The following is a 16039-nucleotide window of genomic DNA, read 5'->3' as shown; positions in this document are numbered from 1 at the left end:
GTAATTAAACAGTTATTACCTAGGTAGTTGAGCAAAAGTTGCTTGGAATTATAGGTTTAAATAGTGATCTGTTGGCCCATCCTAGGCTGGTTGTGAAAGAGATGGCTCTTGCCTTTGATGCCTTCTCCCTCATCACAGATTTTCCCCATGTGGCTTGAGAAACCCTTCTCCCTTCCCTTCCTCCTACCCTTTACCCTTCTTTCCCTTCCTTCTCCTCCCCTCCCTCTTTCCTCTCCATCTCCTTGACCCCACACTTCACTACTCAGAAATGAGCAATTGGTTTATCTTGGTTCTACTAACTAATGAATCTGATAAACTAATTGCTGCTGCTGGCAGAAGACTAGAGAGCCACTTTTGTTAACAGTTAGCTTTCTGGAACCATGGTCTTTTGTTGTCTAATCCATTAGTGGTTCCAATGGTGGAACTTCAAGTCAGGAAGGAGGGGTGGCTGCAGAAAAAGCGTTGGGAACGTTTGCTCATCAAATTCCACTTGTGTTGGCACCCAGCACTTCTAGTACTCAAGTGTTGAAAAATAGGGTGCCCCATCCTGCAAGTAAAATTAACAGTCTTCTAAAAGATACACAGCTTATGTGTCAGCTGTACTTAAAACTGCTTCTTTTAGATTTTCTGGTAAATAAATAAATGAATGAATGAATGAATGAATGAATGTATGTATGTTTCATGCCTCAAGTACTTCACTTGCCAGTTGGGCAACCCACCATTTCTACTGTGCAGGTCCAACGTCTCTTCTCCTGAATAAGGACTGATTCTCCCTGGGTTGGGATGCATGAGCCTTATGCAGCCCAAGTTCCATCTTGGCTGTTGAAAACACCTTTAGAGTTTGCATCCAGCAGCTCCCATGTATAGTGCTAATGCACTGTTAATTGAATGGGAGTGACACCTTAGGCACCAACTGAAACACTACCTTGAACTTAATGACTGTTGCTGGTTTTGGTCAGTGTAATTCTCTTTTGTGGGATACTTTTTCTGTAATTTGTGTGAATTTTTTTATCTGTAATATGTAGAAGCAAGCCATTGCACTCTGGGTTCTACTTCATCATGTTCTCAACCGAAATCTGTGGAATTCTTAGAAAATCTATAGTTGGGAGTTAAACATGTTCTTGGAGGAATAGTTGCAAGAGGCAATATGGTGTTATGGATAGAAGGCTTGGCTGGGGACCAGAAATTCTGGATCCTGGCCTCAGCTCAGGTTGTTGCCTTCTGCATGGCCATGGAAGTTATTCTCCATTCGCAGAAAGGGAAGCTCATATTCTTGTCTCACCCCCAAAATCACAAGGTACAAATGGAGCTGAGGGACCTGAACATGCTATAAAAGTAAAATTGCTGTTCAATAAATGGGATAGTTATTATTATGTAAGCTGTTTCTGGAGAGTGAAAAAAAATTAATAGAATATTAATTCTATTGGCAGTAAATATTTGCAGTGTATGTTTCTCAGAAGCCTCCGTATGCACCATACTTAGCCAAGTGAAGGTCTGGGCAAAAGCTGTTATTTTATTTTTTTAGCTGAAGGGAAGAGAACTTTACACGTGTCACCCTGTGGTTCCCGTGTTGGCAGGGCCACTGTGAGTCTCAGCGTACCTGGTAGAGGTTTGTCGAATGGCAGTTTGACCACGTTGCGCTGAGCTGTGCTGTGCCAGGAAGCTCCACCAGAGCCATGGGTTCCGGAAAGAAGGCTCAGCGTTTTCCTTGTTGTCTTCCATTTGGCAAAACGAATCCTCCATTCTACCTTCAGTGAAATGGCTTTTTCACCTCCTCTCCAGTGAGCAAGGTTTGATTTTTTCAGACTTGACTTGGCAGAAGCAAAGATCTGCCGAAATAACCATGGCTGCAATTTCCGTTCCTTTCTCGGAGCACACAGAACACGGAGCTCCCTCCAGTTTAAAATTTACCTTCTCTTGTGCCTCATGTGGTCAAGGCAGAAGCCAGTCTTATGCGAAAATCATAGAACTCCTGTGCTGTGTGTTATTCATAGCATGTCAGAGCCAGAAAGAGTCAATCTTTCACTTTACAGAGAGGAAGAGGCCCAGAAAATAGAGGTAAAGTGGTTAAGGTCACAAAGTATGTGAGAGGCCAGATGCTGGACTGGAGCCAGTTGCCTGGACTTGTTCTCCTGCCCCTGCAGGTACAAGAGCAGTTTATGGTACAGAACAGTTAGAGGGAGAAGAACTTGGGGGTGAGGGAGAGAGGAGTTCATTGTATTTTGATCTGAAATGAAAATCACATACAAATAAGAACCTTATTTTTTGAGACACAGGTTCCATTATTCTCTTTAACAGAACTAACACTTCTGTCTTCATTACGCCGGTTAGCCAGGCAAGAACTCCAAATTTCTTCATTATCACTCAGGCAGTTTGCCTTCCCACAGTGTTTTTTCATAGCTGTCTGAGATCTTGACAGTGCCTGTGTGTCCACACAGCGGGGATTTTGGCAGAAGGGGAAGAATCGTAGCCTGGTTTCCTGCAGGAGGAAGGCTTACAAGATTCATTCTGGTGTGTTGCCTTTGTTCATTGTCAGTACGTGAAGTGGCTGGCATTGCCTTGGCAACTCCATTAGAAGCTAGTCGCTGCTTTGTGGACGTCTGTTTCTTTGCAGACCCTCCTGGGAGCAGCCTTGGCTTTGGCCGGAACTGGCACCAGCTACCTTCCCTGGGGCACGGAGCCAGTGTGTGTTGGGGGTGGGGGCGGAGGGGAGACCGCAGGGCAGGCTCTGGCTTAGCACTTATATCTGGGGCAGGCAGTGGCGTGGAGGCTTCCACTGACCTGAGAGATCAGCCTGGCCTGAGAGTCTCCTAGTGAGGCCACCATTGCAGATTGGTGGACCTGGCAGCGGTTGTAACTGTGATACAAGAGGGCTGGTGCTCAATGCCAGGTACGGGATGTTGTGTCCCAAGGCGCACAGTGGGGTTTTCCTGCGTTGGGAATTTGCATGTAAGCTCTAGATAAATGGGAAGGTAGGTGATGGGGTAAAGTGGAGTAAAGGACTACAATAAGACAGGGTGATTCCAGGACTGCTGAAATCTTGGAGATGGGGGGTGAGAATGGTGGGAAACAAGTGAAGTTTCTCACACTCTGGAGAGATATTTCCCACACCCCACTCCATTCGATGGTGTCCTGGCACCCCTCTAACCTTGCTGGAGCCCATCCGGCAGGCGTCAGTCGTCGTCATCATCATCATCATCATCTATGGAGCACCTGCCCCGTACCATGATGCACAAGGCACCCTGATAGGCCAGGGCCTTCAGGAGCCTTTGCTGCTTCTAGAATTGTGTAAATTAGAAATTGACAATTCTCGGGGCAGATGTGGCCCTCTGGGACCACAGCTTGTCAGGTGGCTAGCAAGCACCCTTTTATGAAGGAAAATGTATCCCCTTTTCCAGGGTACTTAGTGTCCTAAGGCCACAGTGTGTTGAATTTTATAAGGATTTCAATTTCCACTCCCCCCTTGTCTTGGGCATCAACCAAATGTGGTGGCTTCGTACTTGACAGTGATTCTCCAAGTCCGGAATCCCTTAGGACTTCTTGAAGGAAGGGTCTTTGGGAGCAAAATATCTGGGATTTTGCCTTGCTTGGGGCTCCCCGAGAAGCAGACAATGAGTCAAGGATGGAAGTGCAAGTTTGTTTGGGAGGTGACCCCAGGAAATACTGATAAAGAGTGGAGAAGTGAGGCAGGGAAGTGAAGGAAACCAGTATAGAGTATGTCATCACCCAAGTCGCCACCGTGGGCAACCGGAGCTTCATCCCACTGGGGAACTCTGGGTGCCAGTTTGGAATACGTGCCTCAGAGTCACCTGTCCGCTTCCACCCCTGGGCAAGGGAGCTGAAGTGTTGACCCCCCTGCTCCTATCAGCATTGGCCGAGAACAGCTGGGGTTGGTGCCTGAAGGTCCTCTGGCCGGTTACAAGTGACCAGAAGGGCTCCAGCAGCCACAAAAACCCTCAGGCACAGAAATGAGGGGGCTGGCTGTAGGAGGTTGGGCCAGCCTGCCTGGAAATGGTCACGGAGATGGCGAGGACTGAGGGGATACGGTCAGGCCCCGACGGCACCTGCTGCAGGTTTGCACTGGTATTCCCACAGACATCTTCGGGAGGCTCCGAAGCTGTGACAGCACAGCCTGTGAGTCCGCAAGTGCCTGTGCTGGACACAGCCCTTCCCCTTTCCTGAAGGGGCTTTATGACGGCACCTTGAAATTTTATTTGTTTTAAAAGAATGCAGAGGATGGCTTTGAAACTGTACATTTTCCTGGGACCCGCAGAAATTAAACAGCCCCCGACGCTCTGGGGAGCTGAGCTTAGGAGTCGCAGACCGGGGGGCCGGGAGGAGCCTGAGGTGTGATTTGGAACTTGGGTGTTGTAAGGGGAGCAGGATGCCGAGTTCCTGAGCTGTTACATTGTGGGTGATTGTCACATTTTAGTAGCACTTCTTTTAAGGGACCACTGCTTGGTAAGTTTGATGGAATGCAAGTACCTGGTAAAAGTTGGTCACCCAATCGTTTTTTTTACAGAATGACATTGACCATATCTTGAGCATCTTCTGGAAAACCAGACATGCAGTAGATCCTTTATTCACAGGATCATATCTAATCCTCACTGGATGCCTGAGTTGTGGGTATTATTGACTCACTTTGCAGATGAGGAAACTGAGCCTCAGAGAAATGGGCTTCCGCAGCTTCTGCAAGATGCTTCTTTAATCTGGGCCACTTCGTAAATGTGGAGATAAGAGCACAGCAGTATATTACAATGCCTGCAATATCTCTGTACGCATACTATATATCAAAATAAATTTTATGTTATGTTAAGTGCCAATTAAAAAACTTCTCCCAAGATACAAATCAACAGCACAACAAGATATCCCTTCACACCCATTAGGATGGCCGTCACAAAGGAGACAGGTAATAAAAAGTGTTGAGGAGAATGTGGAGAATTTGGAAAACTTACACACTGCTGGTGGGAACATAAAATCGTGCAGCCATTTTGGAAAATAATTTGGCAATTCCTCAAAAAGTTAAACACAGTGTTACTATATGATCCAGCAATTCCATTCCTATGTATATACCCAGGAGAAATGAAAACATATGTCCACATAAAAACTTGTATGTGAATGCTCATAGCAGCATTTATTATAGACAAAAAGTCAAAAGAATCCAAATGTCTTATCAGCTGATGAATGGATACACAAAACACAGTATATGAATACAATGGAATATTATTCAGTGAATGAAGTGCTAATTCATGCTACCACATGGATGAGCCTTGAAAACATTATGCTAAATGAAACAAGTCAATCACAAAAAAGCCATATATGATTCCACTTATATGAAAGGTCCAGAACGGGCACATTTATAAAGACAGAAAGTAGATGAGTGGTTGCCTTGAGCATGGGAGGCAGAAGGGATGGGAGTGACTGCTAATGGGTACAGGGTTTCTGTTTGGGGTAATGAAAATGTTCTGGAATTAGACAATGTGATAGTTGCTTGACCTTGTGAATATACTGAAAACCACTGAATTGTACACTTTTATTAAAGGGGTAAATTCTATGATATGTCAATTATATTTCAATAAACAAAACAAAAACCTCTTCTGGCTGGATATTTGTGTTGATAAGAAATGAGTATCAAGGACTTCTGGTTTTTAGTTAATGTTTTGGAAACATTCTTTCAGGTTGTTATAAAAGCCCTTCACAGTCTGTGAGTTTAATCTGATTTCATTTTTTCTTGTGCAGACTAATCTCATGGTTTGTGGATATCCTAACCTTGGACATCGTTGGAGTCCTTCAAGTCAAAACAAACCATAGAACTTTTAGGGAGGAAGGGGAAGTATGTCTGTCTTTTTCTTTCTCTCTCAGTCAGATAAGAGAAAAGGGATTTGGATGGTGAACACTTAGCTCCCAAACTGAAACAAAGCTGCAATGCAGGCAGGTCTGTTTTGTTCTGGAGGGCAGCACCAGGCCTAATGCTTTAGGGAGGCAGCTTTGAAATCAACATAAGAGCACAACTGTCTAACAATCAGAGCTACTTGAGTTGCAAGCAAGTGTGTGGTCCCCTCTCAGGGGTCATGGAGATGGGCGTTGTGCATTGGGAGGAGGTTGGACTGGCTGACCCTGAAGTTTGTGTTCACTCTAAAAGGCTGTGGTTCTGATTCTCCTGTGGTACTATTACAGCTCCCGTGGCAATGACTCTTGGTTCATTGGACTAATTAATTATGTATTTGGAAATAATTTGGAATTGATCGGGAGGGAAGCAGGAATATAAAGGATCAGAGGCTCATGCTTATTGTTTCCTTGATGTTTAGAGAGAGCAGGTGATTGTAAAGCAGACTTCTGGAGCACCAGAAGGGAGCCAGGATGCTAGGCACATATCTGCAGCCCACCTGACTGGTGCACACCATCCACCCTCTCCCGATCTCACCTTATTTGCAAACCATGAGGTTGGGTTGGGATGACCTTGAAGGACCTTTTGGCTCTAAAAAATTCTAGAATTTTTCTTAATAACTTCAACCTTTCATAGTCAGCCTTACATCTGTCTTTCCTTAGCCTCTGACCAGCCTCTGCCTGTTTTTGATTTCTTCTGCTGAAAAGAATGCTTGCCATATGCAGGCCCCACCATTTTTCTTGCCAATCTTGCCCTGCTGCCCAGATCTTCAGCCCTTCTCTCCTCACTGGTTTCATGTCAGTCCCACCTTCATGGTCAACACTTTCTTGACTGCTGTAGGATATGTTAGGGGTCTCTGTCTTTCGTTACCTCATTGATCACTTTGCTTCCATTGTTCATATTAGTCTTAGCATATGCTGCTTTAGATGTCTCCTGCTTTTCCAATAAATCAAAAGCTTCTTAGGAAAACAGCACTGTGTAAAGGAAGAACACTCGAAATCAGAGCCTTGAAATTATTTCCCCAAAGATGGAGAGCTGATAATGTGACTCAGCTTTAGTTTTCCAGTTTGTGAAATGGGGATAATAATACCTAGTTCGCAGAGTTACTGTGTGAATTAAATGAGACAGAGTATACAAGGGTTTGGGTCATAGTGGTTGGTGACAGTGCTGGTGACAGTGGTGAGAAGGTGGTCAGCACAAGCTGAAAGAACTAGTTGTCTCCTGTGCTTTCAGGAAGGAAGTCACATGACAGTTCTCAGTAATCAGTTCTTCGGAATACGGTACTCCTCAGTGTCTGAAGATAATTCTACAGAGTGAGTTTAAATATCTCTGTGGAAATTTTAGTCTTTTTTGGTTTTTCATTTTTGCTTTTATTTCTTTCTTAGTAAAGATAAAAAGAAAGATCATTCGAATCATTGGCAACCTTTGGTCACAACTCTTGGTCAGTCTTAGAGATTGTTACTGGATCACTTCTTTATGTTCTCTTCTTGGGGATAATTAATTTCACTTTTCTCAACATCCCTCCTGGTGCCCATGTTCTAAATGTTTACAGGAGTCTTTTGCTTTCCTTTGTCTCCCAGAGTAATATTCTCTTCAAGCTGGAGAACAGTTGTTGGGTAATGGGTCAGACGTATTAATAGGCAGGCCATATGGTTCACAGACACCTTGCTCTCAACAACTTGATAGGAGTTCTGGTGATATGATTTTTAAAAAAATGTTTAAGTATAAAAGTATAAGAGCCATCTGTTCTTATTTTTTATATGTGATCCTGGTAAGTTATTAATTTTAGTTACGTTGCTCCTTTGCAATTAGCGCTGTTATACGTGGAGGCTACATGGCAAAGCTGGGATACTTTATTTTCAGTAGCAATGTGTGTGGAGTGTGTGTGTCCCATCCAGATCCCCTTCATAAATTGAAGTAGGTTTGCCTACGTGCAGTTAGGTCTTGGGATTTATATGGCTTATGCTTTAGCTGGTTACATGCTTTCATTGTAGTGGTCCATTTGATTGGTTGAGATTAGGTCACATACTAATTACTATGGAGCAGACCAGATAGGGTATTGTGATAGACTGATGCCAGGGTGGGCGTGGGGCTGCTTTAGTTAGGATCATGAACGCCTTCAAAGGAGGGTAATTTGAGTTAAGTTCAGAAGGGCAATGAGGAGAAAACCAAATGAAGATCTGTGGTGAGCCAAATGGAGATTTGCAGCGAGAGGATTCTAAGGGGAAGGAAGGGTTAGGAGCAAAGACTCTGAACAGGAAAATAAGCCTGGTGCATAAAGAAGTCCATGGGGCCACACTGTAGTGACAGGGAAGGTGATGTAGGCAGCTGAGGGCAAAGAGGGTCTCGTCTAAGAATAATAGGAGCCATTGGAGGGTTTTAGCAGAGGAGATGGTAGCATCTGATTTGTGGTTTTAGGAAGCTACTCTGGCTGCTAAGTGGAAATTGGGTGTTAGGAGCAAGAATGGGGCCAGGGAGACCAGCTAGGAGGCTACAGCTGTGTAGAAGAGATCGATGGAGAAATGATGGACTACGTTTGTGTGGTATAGACACAGCCATAGAAGTGATAGAGCTTGGGATATATTTTGGATATGGAATCTATGGAACATACTAAAGGATTCTTAGGTTTTCCTTCTGAGTAACTAGGTGATTGGTGATACAGTTCTTGCTCAGACACGGAGGGCTTGATGGTTGTTTTTTGGTCAGTCAAGTTTGAGGTGGCTCGTGGACACCCAAGTGGAAATGTCTAGTAGGGAAATGAATCTGGAGGTCACACAAGAGATGAAGGCTGAAATATTTATTTAAATTACATGAAGATCAAGAATACAGACAGAGAGAAGGCTGAGGTCTGGGTCCTGAATATACCATCATTTAGAAGTTTGAAAGAGACTCCAGCAAAGGATGTTGACAGAGGTCGCCAGAAAGGTTGGAGAGAACCATGTGCCCAATAGACACCTGGATAGGAAAAGTGTCTCCTGAAGGAGTGACTGGTGACCTCATCATTCACTTCCAAGTGTTAGTATTCAAATGCAGTTCAAAGAGATTATTCTGTAGCTGTTGTTAACTCAGTGTTGACTAGACTGGATCAAGCTGCGCCCCGACGCTGCCTAAGGAAACCTTCAGCCATGCTGGGATCAGAAATGGAGAATCTTGTTTCCTTTGGGGCCATGGGGGAAGGGTCTATGTTCAAGTCTCAATCAGAATTTGTGAGATTTTTATACCATTACTAAAGCAGCAAAAACTAATTCATTCTTTTTTTTTTTTTTTAAATGGCAACTGTATATACAGCTGGCATGGCTATGCCACAAGTCAGTTCTTTGAAAATATTCAGTAACTAAATTCTAATCAATTTCTTTCATGGCTTTAAGTTTCACCTAAAATGAAAGCCTGTAACTAACTCCGTGCAGGAAAGGACACATAAAAATGTTTACATTTTAAACCACTTAATGTGTTAATCCTGACAAGATAGGTCTCATAACAAATCATTTTGAGCACTTTATCTTTTCTTAGTATCAACCCAGTGGCAATGACTTGAAGGCAGCTTCCGTTTGGGAGTTAACTTCAGCTTATGGGGAATTACCGTATTATCTGTTGTCACTTGGTAAATTATATTATTTAAATGAGGAGTACAGATTTCTTATTCTCTGCCTCTCTTAAAGTGAAAGTATAAGGTATTCCAATAAACATTTTAAATTGAAGGGCAAAACTGGGGAGTTCTGCTTTTGTACCATGCACTATTATTTAATAGGCCATTTTGCCTGTTGTATTAACTGTGTTTTCTCTAAAACCCAAAGGAGGATCAAGTTATAAACAAGGTGGCTTACTTCGGTGATTCTCATTAAGTTTGGAAAAATAGTGGATTTGTTTTAAATAAGCAAAGCTGCATTTTCTTTCCAGGAGGTTCAATGGATGACAAATACTTAGGCAAACTCCGTCAGTGTTGATTCTTGCCTTTTACCCTACTGACATTTAGTTGAATTTTACAAATAGGTAAAGCTGATAAGAATGTTGTGGGCTGATAGTTGCCAGTAGATTGTGGTGAGGTAATCTCTTGGTTATTCAGCCAAATACTTGGTTCACCAACTGAAGGAGACTTACTGGGAATAAATTATCAGCAAATGATCCTATTCCATAATTTTAGCAGAATGACTCTGGTTTTGGTGCTTTGCACAAAATCAAACTTTTATGGTACCTGAAAATTCTCCATTTTTCCAAGACCAAACTGGAAGCAGCTCATTTACTTGGTTAGCTCAATGCCATTTTCAAAGACTAAAGCTCAGGACATAGCATTTTCCCTCCATCTAGCTCTACCCAAGTGATAAATGTGTAAAACGTTAAGCCAGTCTGACAGCTGTGCTTTTACTTTGTGTGAAGGTTATGGGATGTAACAAGCCTTGCCCTTGGATCCCTCATGAGCAGTTATCTTCTTGAGTCACGCTGTCCTTGGGTGGTTCCTGGTGTCCAGAGCCACTCGTAGGAGGTGCAGGGTGGGGGTGAAGGAGGCGCTTGGCTCTTTTTTTCTTCCTTCTCTTCTCCTGCCCTCCCCTCGGCCATGTGGGAAATGTGAAGATGAAGGGCCTCCTGGGTGGTCCGGGCTGTGGGACAGGGCGCTCAGCACTGTGTGCGTCATACGTAAACGCTCAGTAAGGAGTTACTGAGCATCGAGTTTGGGCATCAGGGCTCATACAGCCTCTCGATTTACTGTACAGAAGGGCTCCCTTTGTCTCAGAAGCCCTGGCCCAGTTAAGGTACCACTTATGCATGGGAAAGAAAACACAACAATTCTTTGGGACACAAAGCAATAATATCTTTCTAATAAGAGCAGCTTCTTAAATCTGTTTGTGCCATCTTCCCATTGAACAAAATCCAAGCGCATCACCTTGGCTAACAGTGCCTGCATGAACTGGCTCCTGATTTCCTTACCAGCCTTCATCATGTACCTTCCTCCAGCTCCTGGGATGTACGGGGCCCTTTGCTGTGTGCTCGGCCCTCTGCTTGGAATGTGCTTTTATGCAGCTCTTCACGAGCCTCCGGCTTTCTGATCCTTTAAAGATCCATTTAATCAGTACTTCTTTAGCGAGGCCTTCCTTGTCCTCTCTATCATCCCCTCTGCTCCATTATTTTATACCTAAACATTTTGCATTTTCCTGTGTGTTTGCTTTCTTGCTTATTAGCTATCTGCTCCACTTAACTGAACAATTCACAAAGGCAATACTGTATTTTCTGATTTGTCAGCATCTAGTCCAGTGCCTGGTTCGTGTAATCTCTCAATAAATATTTATTCAAATGAATGGATAAGCCTACCTTTTCATCAGAAAAGCGTTTCAAATTAAAAAAAAATTTTTTTTTTTTTGCTCTCAGATTCTCAAGTTCATGCTGTAAAAATCCCCTAGTCTTGGTAAACAACTGTCTTAAAGAATAGGGTTGGTGATTTGGCTCCTATGGTCTAACTATAATATTAGTGCGTTTTATTCCTAAACTTCTAACGTGTTCTCTGCACCCTTTTCTTTCTTTTGTCTTTCTTTTTTAGCAAGGGAAGCCATATGTCTTCGACAGAGTGCTACCTCCCAACACAACCCAAGAGCAGGTTTACAATGCGTGTGCGAAGCAAATTGTCAAAGGTAAGTGCTGTTTCTTTATTTCCTCCTGGGCCTTTCAGAGTAATTGAAAACATTAAGTGTTATTTGCAGCCTAGGAATCAATGTACCTTGACTCTAAGAGGCCTGCTAATTGGAAACACTGAATTACAGCCTTGGCCCTGGCCCTGATTTGCTGTGATGTCAGGCAAATTAGTAATCTCTCTATACCTCCTTTCCAAGGATGTTTCTTTATTTCTTTTGTGCCACCTTTTCATTCTGTCACCCCAAAGCTTAAAAGCAAGGTAAGCTATGGTCACATTATTTCTGTAATGGTTTTAAAATACTGTTGCAGGTGGTATAGAACCTCCTTTTTGTTTTGAAGGAGAGAGTATATATATTCTTGATGCTCCAGCTGTACATCTTTGGTTGATTTATTTTCTGCATCTGTGTTCTTTTTACTAATGTCTATCAGAAAGAAGCTTTAAATATGGAAAATTCTTGCCATCAAGGAATTTTCTACAGTGTCATAAAGTCATAGTACCTTGTTGGTTATTGAGCTGTTCTTGCTACTCAGCGTTCCTTAACTATACTTTAACCTAACTCACTTTCAACCATCCCACTCAGATTTTGACATTTGTTCCTCCAAACAGGTAGCCTCAAGCCTGCATTTATGTCTGAGAGATCAGTCCTTTTCTCTGGGACTGGCATTGGCCCTGGAGGATTTGTGTCAAAACAACAGCAGGGAGATGAAGCAATTTACACATTGCTCTACTTTGCCCTTTCAAATCAGGGGCAGGTTGGAGCTTGCATTGGCAGAGCCTGCCATCTGGACAGGGCTAGGGGGCATCTCCTGCTTCTTTGCTTTTCATCATCAAATCCTTGCTTTCAAATTTGAATGCTATGGCAACTGTGCTTTCAGATGTCTTGATGCTGCCACCTGTATAGGGAGCTCTGGGTTTAAAAAGCAAAAAGTAAAAACAAAACCAAAAAAACACCTTGTCATTTTAGATCTGCTTGTTTTTAGAAGCTGAGCTGACTAACCTAACTACTTGAAATGCATGAAAATCAGCTCTGGGTACATCTGTTCGATTAATTCTGACCCCGGACACCTGCGTGGGAGACTTGTGTCAGTATGTAATGTTCCTTGCTGAGGTGTATGGTTATTCACTCTTGTTGCAGACATCAATTAATTTTGAAGGTCTTCACAGTGAGATTATTATAGAAAACTGGAGAGGAAAAAAAAATGCCTGAATTTGAGCTTCTTTTGAATTAGGAGTAAGGCCTATATCTGGTGGTAATTTTTGTCTTCTCTCTACTTTTACTCTTTTGCTTCTCTTTCTATCTAAACATGTTTTCTCTCTGTTTTTGCAGTATATCTTTCTTGGTTTGCTCCTGCTCAGCCCTGCTTCCCTTCTATTATTGGACTCATTCATATTTTTATTAAAGTAAGATTAATCACGTATGTGCCAGAATTTCCTTCTTTTTGTCTTCCCCTTCATTCTCAGAAGCAAATAGTGTTTACCACACGCTGTGCTAAGCATGAGGGCCATTTTAATGCTTCCTGACCTCCCTAAGCTGGCGTAATTAGAAATAGATGTGCTGCATTTAAAAAACAAATCCTGTGATTCACAAACTATAGTAATAATCTTTGAGTCTTTATCCACTAGAGAAGTTTGGGTCCCTTTTAATATTTGGATTTTTCTACTGTATGAAATATCAGAAATGAGCAGTCCCTGGGCGGGTCTTGTGAAAATATGACCTCACTCTGGATAACTTGAGACCCAATATGTTGTGAGCCACAAAGAATACTATTTAGAGTAAAATCAGGCTCTGACATGATATGATAAAGAGACATTCTAGGACACTGTAAATATAGTACGAACATACTCATTTGGTAGCAATAAGAGTATCTTATTCTCTCTTGAATAGAAATTATTAGGGAGTGATGAAGGCCTAATAGAACTTTAAAAAATATTCACCGAGGCTAGTGTGAGGAGAAGTGGCCGTGTATTTCTGCATCAGCAAGGTAAAACAGAGAGAGATCAGAAAGACTCTTTGGAACAGATTACTGAGTACAGGTGAGGGATTTTGCCATGAGGAGCCCTGTTTAAATCGAGATTAGGAGGTGGTATGGTGTAGGCCTTTTTTTTTTTGAGAGACCAATAATTAGATCAGATGACTTCTGAAGGTCACTGTAGTTCCAGTGACTCAGATAATATGGGGGACTGGTGAGTTTTCCTTTCAAGTCTATTGAAACCCTTAATGATTTGGAGTATCTGGAAGACACCATTTAACGGCATGGCTTTATTCTCTGTGTTTTCATTCCCTACAACTTCACTGGGCTTGAAAAAAATATTTCAGATGTTTGTTTGTAGAGTCCTGGCATCTCTCATGCTTCCATCTTTGTCTAGTATGTGTTTTTCAAAATGTTGCCTGAACTCTCCTCTATTTCTTCTAAAGAGGTTGCGGAGTTTGTGACTACTAGCACAGTGAATAGGTAGGCTGCTGTGGCTGCCTAGGAATTAGACTTTATCCTGTAGGCAGTGTGGACCCAATGGAGACTTTTTAAATTTAGGATGGTATTATCAGATCTATTTCATTATTATATATGACTCTTAAGAAAAATATTTTTTAGCTGCCATTTATCAGGCACTTTCTATACATTTTACATATGTTGTTGCATTTTAAACCATAAAACTTTATGAAGGGTGAGCATTATTATTCTCATTGTACAAAAGAGGAATTTGAGTTTCAGAGAAGCAAAATAACTTGGCCAGATCAGTTAAGGGGGCAGTGCTGGGACTTGAGCCTGACTTACATTCTTCTGCACTACCCTGCCCCAGTTTTCTGGTGAGCTCACACTGAGCATTTGATAACAATTATTCCTGTTATTATTATTATTATTGAGATGGGGTTCTCATTATGTTGCTCAGGCTGGCTTGAACTCCCGGGTCCTGCGATCCTCTGGCCTCAGCCTCCGGAGTAGCTGGGACTACAGGCTCATGCCACTGTGCCCGCCTTGATGACAATTATCTTACGAGTTGTTTCTTTTCCATCAGGCCATAGGGACTATTAAGCATTGCACACACAGGGATGGGAATGGCGTGGGAGGAGGGGAGAGCAGAGACAGTAGCGACTGTGGTTCCCGTGCCTTGTGGTGGCCCTGGCGGCCTGCCAGTGATGAGGGCGTGCCTGGCCTGGGCACAGCGACTGCCCTCCAGGCCTGTGGCTGGCCGCTGGTGTGCAGCGGGACCGCCTCGACGTCCTCCCGGGTGGCCCACTCGAGTAGTTTGCTGGGCCTCCCAGGCGAGGGTGGCCCGTCAGCCACTCGGGCCAGAAACCCTGGCGCCCGGACAGGCCCTGTCTCCGGTTGGTAAGGGGTCACGGCGCCTCCCCGGGAGCACTGGCGTGTAGGTACGATCGGGGCCGGCCCAGATTCTTAGCTGACAGTGGAACGAGCTCCTCGGCTCCAGCAAGACCTGGGCTCAGAGCTGAGCAAACAGGAGTCAAGGCGCCTTTTCAAGTGTCCCACTCCCTTTCGCTCTCCGGAGACCGAAGGCTCTGGGCACCGCCGCGGAAGCTCTGGCGGCCGTGGGTGCAGTGGCGGCGCCTCAGCCGGACGCGTCGCAAGGAAAGGCTCTGCGTGGAGCGCGGCCGACTGCAGCGGCGGCCAGTCTGTTGCCACAGACCGAGGCAGACGGACGGAGACCGAGGCGGACAGACAGAGGCCGAGGCAGAGCGTTCCTCCGCGGGCGCTGCCGGGTCCGAGTGGGTGGGGTGGTTCCGAGCTCGGAGGCTCCTTGCACCGCCCGTCACCTCAGCGGCCATCCCTAGACACACTGTGACCGTGCGGGGTCACACGGACACACGGACCGGACAAACAGACCAACCCCTAACCCTGGAGTTGGGAAGAAAATAGAGAAACTGGTTTCGGAGAGCTTTATCTTTTCTTTTAAAATTACCTTCTAGCTCAGAATTGAGTCGACAGAGGGCGACATCGGCTCCGTTCAACCTTGAGCACCGGAGGTTTTCCAACAATAAATTAATTGTAACGTGATTGTAAATATCTTAAAGTCCTATCACAGTTTGTTCTAATGGGGTTTTATGTGTTCTTTTTCTTTGCAAAAAAAAAAAAAAAAAAAAAAAAGGAGAAGAAATGGTGCTCGGCGTTGCCGTAGCGCGGAGAAGCGGAGATTGGCCCGGTGCGGTGCGGTGCGGGCGCCGCAGTCCGCAGCGCCGCAGCGGCCGCTCCCACTGTTTCCATGTCCTCGCCCCACTCCTTACCCGCGCGGTTTCCTGAGCCATGAGCCACTAAGACTCAGTGGGACTGTGCTCAGTGAGAGTGGACTCGCCTGGGGGCCTCGGGTGTGGCCCTCTTGGGAGGAGGAGCTGGCTCTGTGCTTCCTCCTGTCAGCGGGGCCTGGGCTCTGGGCTGAGTTCCTTCAGGGCGCGGCGGGTTGCTCAGAGCCACCTCTCCGGGGCCTCCCGCGTGCGTGGGCACTTGCAGGTGGCCAGCGCATGTCAGGCTGGCTGGACCCTTGGCCTTGGCGTCCTCAGTGCTGTTCTGACACCT

The 16039-nt window shown here is 44.4% G+C and overlaps 1 protein-coding gene across 1 annotated transcript in view; it reads left to right on the top strand.

Annotated features, from left to right (window-relative positions):
- Window positions 1-16039, top strand: part of KIF5C (kinesin family member 5C) — a 129007-nt gene that overhangs the window by 34981 nt on the left and 77987 nt on the right. The window contains exon 2 of the mRNA XM_045558778.1: window positions 11418-11508. Coding sequence (XP_045414734.1) covers window positions 11418-11508 — 91 coding nt within the window. The remainder of the gene's footprint in view (window positions 1-11417; window positions 11509-16039) is intronic.

The sequence above is a fragment of the Lemur catta genome, chromosome 8, assembly GCF_020740605.2.
Source record: "Lemur catta isolate mLemCat1 chromosome 8, mLemCat1.pri, whole genome shotgun sequence".
In the NCBI taxonomy this organism is placed as follows: domain Eukaryota; kingdom Metazoa; phylum Chordata; class Mammalia; order Primates; family Lemuridae; genus Lemur; species Lemur catta.
The sequence above is the reverse complement of the archived record's forward strand: the minus strand, read 5'-3'. Positions and strand labels throughout refer to the sequence as shown.